The 8,356-nt window shown below is 43.6% G+C and overlaps 1 protein-coding gene, 1 long non-coding RNA gene and 3 other non-coding genes across 6 annotated transcripts; 4 read left to right on the forward strand and 1 right to left on the reverse strand.

Moving 5' to 3' along the window:
* Positions 1-2,460: 2,460 nt before the first annotated feature.
* On the forward strand, positions 2,461-3,339 carry LOC121990746. Its single transcript, XR_006114681.1, has 2 exons — positions 2,461-2,750; positions 2,890-3,339. It is a non-coding gene; the product is annotated as an uncharacterized LOC121990746 (long non-coding RNA).
* On the forward strand, positions 2,928-3,012 carry LOC121993292. The gene has a single exon (XR_006115160.1). It is a non-coding gene; the product is annotated as a small nucleolar RNA SNORD25 (small nucleolar RNA).
* Positions 3,241-3,336, forward strand: LOC121995072. The gene has a single exon (XR_006115837.1). It is a non-coding gene; the product is annotated as a small nucleolar RNA Z101 (small nucleolar RNA).
* A 47-nt stretch (positions 3,340-3,386) lies between the features above and the next one.
* Positions 3,387-3,473, forward strand: LOC121995078. The gene has a single exon (XR_006115838.1). It is a non-coding gene; the product is annotated as a small nucleolar RNA Z102/R77 (small nucleolar RNA).
* A 602-nt stretch (positions 3,474-4,075) lies between these two features.
* LOC121990732 (glucomannan 4-beta-mannosyltransferase 1-like) lies at positions 4,076-7,879 on the reverse strand. 2 transcript variants are annotated; one of them, XM_042544819.1, is made up of 10 exons: positions 7,746-7,831; positions 7,337-7,653; positions 6,580-6,678; positions 6,014-6,266; positions 5,810-5,920; positions 5,593-5,729; positions 5,250-5,363; positions 4,942-5,141; positions 4,580-4,777; positions 4,076-4,466 (listed from the first exon to the last, which is right to left on the reverse strand). In XM_042544819.1, the coding sequence occupies exons 1-10, from the start codon at positions 7,759-7,761 to the stop codon at positions 4,301-4,303; spliced, it is 1,611 nt and encodes a 536-aa protein (XP_042400753.1). In that variant the 5' UTR covers positions 7,762-7,831; the 3' UTR covers positions 4,076-4,300. The 2 variants fall into 2 exon arrangements, with proteins under 2 accessions (XP_042400753.1, XP_042400746.1); XM_042544812.1 differs by having other exon boundaries at positions 7,337-7,879.
* Between the last annotated feature and the right edge of the window lie 477 nt (positions 7,880-8,356).

Below are 8,356 nucleotides of genomic sequence, written 5' to 3' on the forward strand. Positions count from 1 at the left end.
TATAGATTTTTTTTTTCTTATAATCAAAAGAAAAGATGCTGATAAAAAAATTGATGAGACTGGACCGATCACCTGAGTTAGCTAGGCTTATCATTGTTTTTTCTCGTGGGGACGAGTTTACTTTTAATTCTACCTAGGGAGGTTTGTAAATAGAATAATACAGCACTTTAAAGCTAAAACTTTCTTGGTTGACTTCAGGTTGCTTTACTTGTTTCTTTTATTTTGTTTGATTTACCATATAATCTAAATAATAAACCTATAACAACACTTGTACGATTGTTTTATTTATCACAATTGATCATGTCCGAACACTGAATCAATAGACGCTGGGCACATGATGTTCTCCTAATTACTGACGTAGATCTTTGACCGGTCGTACGGAGCTCCGGCGAACCTGCAAAGAAGTCGGGCCTGGAGGGGGTTCCCGGCGACGATCCTCCGACGCTCAAGTCAGGTAAGTGGACAGCGATGAAGTGGCTCCGAATATCAGAAAAAAAAATACGTACCTCCGGCAAAGTGTGAGGTTCCTTATATAGAGCTGGGAAGGGGCTTACGCACACATACCGAGGCGAATACGTGTCCTCAGCCCATACCCCAGTATGGGCTTGTCAGAAAAGCTTACCTAACACCATACTGCTACAGTCCGAGCACGTCTCTGATGGGACAGCGGAACCCTCTGTCATAAGATCTTGCGTATGGCCTGCTTGTCGAACACACCCGCTGTCAGAAGATGTTTCTTTGTCCTTTTGTCTTTTCTTACTCCATGCCGAGCGTCCGACCGGTCGGCAGTTCCCTGGCGTCCGGCCGGTTGTATGTGCTGGTCCGCTCGAGAGATTCCTGGTCGTGTGCTCTGTGAACTGTTCGCAGTGTTGCTACTTTATGCCTTCGGCCGAACGGGCTATCCGCTCGGCCATATGATCCTGTTCAACATGAGCGTCGGAACCCTGACTCCCCGCCGGGTGCCCTTGCTTCCGTTTAGACCCTGGTCGGCCGGTCGATCCACCCTTGTCCGGTCGGCCATTTAACCTTTTGACTTCCACATGACGTTGACTTCCCAAAACGGGAGTCCCCTATTCTTACCGCTAGATCAACAACCATTTAACTTAAATCTATATTATAACCAGGTGTTCATGCAATTAGTCTCCATTGCGGTAGGGTGCAAACCACTTTTTAAACTGGCCAAAAATATTTAATTCGAATTTAAAATTATTGATAAATTTTTTAACCGAATTGAAACTCATTGTTTTATTTGATTGTTCACAAGTTACTGGAATTTGAAATGAATTTTATTTGTTTATTTATAATTCTAGTGTATATATAAGTTAAAATTAGAATTTGATCCTGTCCGAGTGCTGAGTCGACAGACGCTGGAGACGTGGCGCTCTCATTGACGGCGTACGATCCTCCGACTAGTGTGAGCCTCTGGTGGAAACCTGTAAGCACAAAATCGGACCGAGAAGGGGTTCCCGGCGACGACCCTCCGACGCTCAAGTCAGGCAACGGCGAGATGAAGTAGAAGCAGAGTAATGATACTGTAGCTATAGTGAAGAATCGCGCATACCTCCGTCGAAGTCTGGGGGTCCTTATATAGGATCCCGGGGGGCGTGTACGCTTCCCGAGACATGCACGCTCCTCAAACCATACTTCAGAATGGTCGTGTCAGAAAAGTGTACCTGACGTCATACCGCAACCGTCCGAGCATACTTCTGATATAACAATGGAAGCTTCCACCGTACGATTCTCTGTCTAGCCTGTCCGTCGACCATGCCGTTGGTCGACGGTGCTTGTCTCGAGAAGGATATCGCCAGCTGTCCTTTTTGTTCTCCTTTTGCCCGTTACTAGACCGAGCGGGAGAGCCACTCGGTTGTATGCTCGGACGGGCACACACCCTTAGTTGTTTGGTAGCTTGGCCGAGCAGACATGCCGCTCGGCTCGTCGGTTCTTTTACACGAGAACCCCTAAGCCTCGGAAGCCCGACATGCGATCGGGTTGTCTTTGCATTGGCCTGGGCACTATCACGGTTGATCGGCGAGATGACACCCCTGCTCGGCATGATCCTTGGGTTGACCATCTTGACTTTGACTTTCGCGTATCATTAACTACTGTACGACTGGACTCCCTCCTTTACCACCGGATCAGAATTCAAAGAATTAAAACTAAATTCGAATTTAAATCATTGAATTATAATTCAATTCTACTTGATTTTCATGCTATATTCCCACTGGCATCCCTTTATTAGTAGATACATGATATTAGTAATATATTAAAAAATATATATTGGGATGGATATGCACATTTATACAAAAGGTCGGAAAAAAAAAAATTATGATTATGATATTTGAGGAGTACTTTTTGAATATCCCACTCTTTTTATTTTATTAAAAAATTGAAACAAAACCCTAGACCCATATTCGTGGAAGAAGCTACAAACCCTAAACCCGCACCGGCCGAATTAGGGTTTCTGAGATCAAATCTATCCGTCGAATAGGAGCCGCGGGAGAACAAGAACCCTTCATTTGAGCACGGCTCGCCTCTTCGATCCTATAAATACGTTATATCTCGTCCCTCTTCCATCGCAAAGGCGCCGATTTGGGCGATGTCCGTCGCCCTTTCCGTTTCTTCTTCCCCATCGATCCATCGTTCGCTATGTCGTTTTGATTTCTCATTCAGTTGCCATACCGGGAGGCGGGAGCTGTGGCTTCTCTTTGAAGCTGCCGTAGCCCTAATGTAAAGCCGGCCGACGTTGCCAGGTGATTTCTCCGTCGATCGTTTTAGGCTTTTATCTTCCATTGTTTCGACTGTTTGTTCCCTCTATTTGTTCTACGTGTTACCTTCTATCTGTTGATCGATTTCTTCATCGCATCGAAATGGATTTTGCTGCCCTTTCAGTACTTTGGATCGCACGCGACTTTGAGACCTAGTTCGTCGACGACGATGATGAGTCTACAGACCTGTAATGATTTTTGCGGATATGATCGCACTATCAAAGAACATCTAAGGGACTGAGTCGTCGTCACCAAATTCGTTCTACACGAATCTATACTTGTTGAATTTACTGTCTAATGTCATTTGCTTCACTATCTGGTCATTGAGGATCATTTCCATTCCCAATGTACTCGTTCCCTTGAAGCTAGATTTTGCGTTGTCATGATCATCATTTTACTCGCCGACCCAATAAACTTCTTGGCGAGTTAATGATCATCACATAAATTTTAACAAGTATTTCGTGCGCAACTGTTTTCATGGCAGATGAGGATTTGTTGATTTTAATGGGTAATTTGCATCTGAAACTTGTGATGTTACCTATCATATCACCTTGGAGATCTGATGCCTAAAGTTTTTCTTTCGCTTTTATTTTGCGTTTCGTGATTTTAAGACTCGGGGATGAGAGATGATGATGAATTATTTAGTTTACCTATTGGTTTCACAGCCGATATGATGGTTACAATTGTATTAGCTCTATCTGAACTCTTTATGCCTCTTTGCTCTTTATTTTGCCTCTGTAAAAAATTATCTACGGTGAAATTTTTTCATCTATTACTTCATATAAAAAAAGATAATTATTTTTTCTATGGACAAATGAATTTTTTAAAATCATTTTCTCCCTCTTGGTGGAGCAGTATAATCTATTTTCTCTCAATTTGTGATTGGACACGCGGACCGTGTGGTGTCCCGGCGCGGTGGCGGACCGGGGGCTTGCGGCATCGCGGACCGCTGGCTTTTGGACCGCGGACCCGCGCCATCTCGGACGGCCGGCACGTGCGCGATCTCAGACCGTGGGCCCGCCCGATCGTGGACTCACCCTGTGCGATCTCGGGCCGTATACGCGCGATCGCTATCCCATGCGTGATTGCGGATGGCGACCCCGCGTGGGCGTGAACGCCGAACTATCGCACGAAGGATTTTTTTGGCCAATTTGCCTTTTTCATAAAGCCTTTTGATGGATGTTACTGGCTGTTTTATTTCATAATTTTACATTGATGTGTTAATATATCATTTGCCCGTGAAACACTAGCGTTTCTTGAACACTACAACCATTTCTTCAATAAATGAGGTTATTCTACAAAACATTGGATTGATTCAATGCAACCTTGCATACGAAGCTACATTAAGGAAATTTTGATACATTATTTGGTTGCTCTTATTTTTAAATCCTATTCAATTAATTCTAAAATAATCAAATAAATAACTTAATGTAGCACATGGCTATCACCACATGGCTGTCACTGACCGATTCGAATCTAGCTGAGATCGGTGTTAAACTCGATTAGTTGACTTCAGTCTTTCTTGGCTGTTATCTTTACTTGTCAGCCGGAATTATTGTGCCCACGTAGCCCAAGCCCAAGATAATGAATGTAATAGACTGAGGGAAAATGTAAACGAAGTAGGCATCATTGCCGAATTTTAAGTCGTAGCATGCACAAACCATTAGGTATAAGCCAATCGAAATTTCCAAGAAACTAAATCTGTAAATGAAAAAGAAAACGCTGAATTAGTATAGAAAAAATGTATTTTCAATCGTAAGAGAATCAATTTATCATAACATCGGAGGAAAGAGAATTTGGGCAAATTAATATACCTGTCTTTGAGCCTAAGTTTGAATTTTTTGGTGGGCAAGGAATTGGGTTTGGCCTTCAACATGTCGCCTAATTTCTCAGTGACTATCCACTCGTTGACGCTGCTGCCTGCTTCGAATAAACCGATGAGGACCGCTTTGCAACGATGGAGCGACATGACATTCTCGAATAGCACCCAGAAGATTACCAAATGAAACGAACTGCAGCATTATTATGCATATAATAACGAGTCATTGACGAGCTTAGAATTGACACCTTTAGTGCACCTCAACCATGAGTCGTCTAACTATAGGCCCATACAAACGGGATGATTTATGCCTGATTCCATTAATATTAAGAAATTCAGATATTTTAGAATGCAAACCTTGGAGTTCCAATTGAATTGATGAGAGTAATTGCGGTGGGGACATAAATGACTCCCCAATCGGGGACGTCAACTTCCGGGAAGAACACTGAGGTAGGGATGACCACGCAATAGAAAAGGAACGTCACAAAGTGGGACATGATCCTTCTCGCAATGAAGAAGTTGTAGATGACATATAATTTCATCCTAATGGAAACTTCCTGCGTTTTTTTTGAGAAGAGAGTGAAAAAAAGTATCATGATCTGACCATTCCAAGCTCGATGATACCAATCTTTTTCTTGAGAGAATCAAGAATATAGCGCACTGACCTTGGACGTTAAAACACTCCAGAATAATTTCCGGAATAGATTCGCCGGTCCACACGACCAGCGATGCTGTTGATATCGATACGCTTTGAAGGTGCTTGGTAGTTCACTGTTGACCTAACAAATAAGATTAGAAAAAACATATAATTAACAACTCAAACCACCCTAATTTTACTTCCTTCTTAAACATTCCTTACTCTTAACAACAAACGCTATTACTTAGTCTAATAGAGCTGAATCTTTCATGTTGAATTCCAGCAGAAGAAAAATGAAACCTTTTGTAGTCCAAGAGAAAATTAGGTATTAAAACTTTAGATAATGATAGAAGAAGTAATCAATTGCACACCTGGACATCGCCAAGGTATACAAATTTCCACCCTGCTAGACCTGCCCTCACTGCTAAATCCATATCTTCTACTGTGGTTCGATCTTGCCAACCTCCTGCATCCTCGATCGCTTTAATTCTCCAAACACCAGCGGTTCCTGTTCATCCAACAACCATCAGTTTACAGAAAGGAAGAAGAAGAAAAAAAAGAAATTTAATGATAATCTCATTAATCTACCATTGTATCCGAAGAATGCGCAAGCCGTGGAGCCGGACTCCTGCTCCACCTTGAAGTGAAAATCCATGGACATCTCCTGCGTTCTCGTCATCAAGCACTCGGAAGCATTCACTGCATTTCGTCGATCGACGCTGAATCTCATCAAAGGGAACTTAATGTTCGGAAAATTGACCGTGTAGATGTTTATCGAAGAGAAATCAGTACCAAATTTCCACCGAGATTGGACGAGGGCAATCTTAGGGTTGTGGACGAGGAAGGGGACGGTGCGGTGGAGGAAGTCGGGGCCGGGCTGGAAGTCGGCGTCGAACATGGCGATGAACTCGCAGGTGGCGACGTAGCCGTAGGTCATCCCCACCTTCAGCGCGCCGGCTTTGTACCCGTTCCGGTTCGCCCTCGTCTCGTACTGGATGTTCTTCCCCTTCTTCGCCCACATCTCGCACTCCTTCCTCACCAACTCCTGTAAATTATCAAAATAATTTTTAGAAATTTTATCCAAAATTTATTTATTTTTAAAATTATAATAATCTGGAGGGCAAATCAGAGTGCGACCCCGCCTGGGGCCTGCCAGCCGTCAACCACATAACACGATGACAATTGAACAAATTCCGAGTCCATTTGTCTGAATAGACCTCCATGATAGTTGCCTTCCATGGATCCGACCGTTTAATTTACGGGAAAAAAAAGGCAATTATTGTTGTCTCCGCCGATTTGTCATCCGATTTATTTATTTAAAATAGCAATAAACAAATAAATAAAAATGGTTAGTTAACCTTGATGGTCGGATCAGTGGAATCGTCGAGCACCTGGATGATTATCCGATCCTCCGGCCACAGCAGGTTGCACGCCGCCCCGATCGACAGCTGATACACCTGCACTAAAGCCAAAAAACCATTACGTGTCCAAATCTCCATGATTGATCTCAATTTCAACAAAACCATCAAAGCGCAGCATGTTTTGGATGATTTAGCAAAGGAAACCCTACCAATATATTCCCATAATAGTCGATTATGTTCCTGTCACATTCAGGAATTTGCGGGTAACAATAAGGCGAATACAAAGGGCAAACAATAGGCCAAGGGAGTGCAGATGAGAAATATCATTTGTGACATGTGACTGAAGTTTGCACATGGTTGCACTTTTGCGTGGAAGCAATGTGCCAGTGCTCAGACCCGGTTTTTTCAAAGAGGACAGCTTAATTACCAGTGTCAGACTAACTGTTGAGGACCAGCTGTCAAGCTTGGTTGTGGTCTGTTTGGATCGGAAGAAATTGTTGTGTTTGAGAAAGAAGAGTCCAGTAGCAGTATGCTGTTTGATAAGCTTGATTGGTGTGTTTGAAACCGACATGGACTGCTATCTCAGGCGTGTGCCAAATTGATATGTGCTGGTTTTTGTGGATTGCTTGTTTCATCTCTAATTCAAGTGAATCTCAGGGTTCAAGTCGATCGAGAGGATTTGTAATTGGAATGTGAGTAAAACATCTCGATGAAAGGGGGAAAATGATTTCAATAAAGGGGTTAATGCGCTGACCTCTTTTTCGTTGTACATCGGGATCTGGACCAGGACCATGGGGAAGGCGCCGGAGCCGGTCTCCTCGTCGGCGACCAAGGGGTCGCACTTGTAGATCTGGGCAGGGCGGCGGCCGAAGAGCTTGGCATACGAGGTGACGAGCGCCATCGACACCTTCTCGACCAGCACCGCCAGCGACATCATCAGGCAGATCGACACTGCCGCTCTCAGCAGCGGCACCACCACCCACCCCCGCAACACCCCCCACGCCGCCGCCTCCGCCGCCCACGCCCACTCCCACGCCCCGGAGGCCGACTCGAACACCCTCAGCAGCGGCACTGCGAGCCGATCCGCCGCAGAAATCAGCGGAGGAAAGAAAAATGCGCGGATTGAGTGAGAAATGGAGGGGGAATCGATTCGATTGGTATACCTCGTTCCAGTTCCATGGCGGAGCTCGAGCTCCAGCTCTCTCCCTCCTCCTCTCTGGCTGCGCTGGACTGCTGGAGGTGCTGCGGTGAGTGTACCAACACAGCTGGATTTATAAAACATCGTGGTTAAAAGAAATAAAAAAAACAAATTATTCGATAATAAAAAAGAATAAAAAAAAACTGAAATAAAATATTATTTTACTTTTGTAATTACAGAGCGGACATCGAATTAGCTGTTTATTTTGTTATTACATTAATAAAAATGACTTTATAAATAATTAAGAAACGGAAGGGAGAATGACGGATCCAGATCCAGCGCGAATGGGAGGGTCGTCAAGCACGTCTGGCGCAGCAGTTAGGAACGGACTATACAAATCTCCACGCGTTCTGCGATTACTAATTTATTATAATTTTATTATATATATATATATATATATCGTCAATATAATGCCGATTAAAATTGGAATTTTACGAGAAGCTCCCTTAAAATTTGATATTTAGAAAAAAAGGTCCAAAAAAATCTAAATTCATTCGTTAGGTTCCACGAGTAATGTGAATTCAATAATTGATGGGTCCAACGGTAAGCATTTATTTTCGCCAACGACGTAAGTAG

The sequence above is a fragment of the Zingiber officinale genome, chromosome 1B (assembly GCF_018446385.1).
Source record: "Zingiber officinale cultivar Zhangliang chromosome 1B, Zo_v1.1, whole genome shotgun sequence".
NCBI classification, from domain to species: Eukaryota; Viridiplantae; Streptophyta; class Magnoliopsida; order Zingiberales; family Zingiberaceae; genus Zingiber; species Zingiber officinale.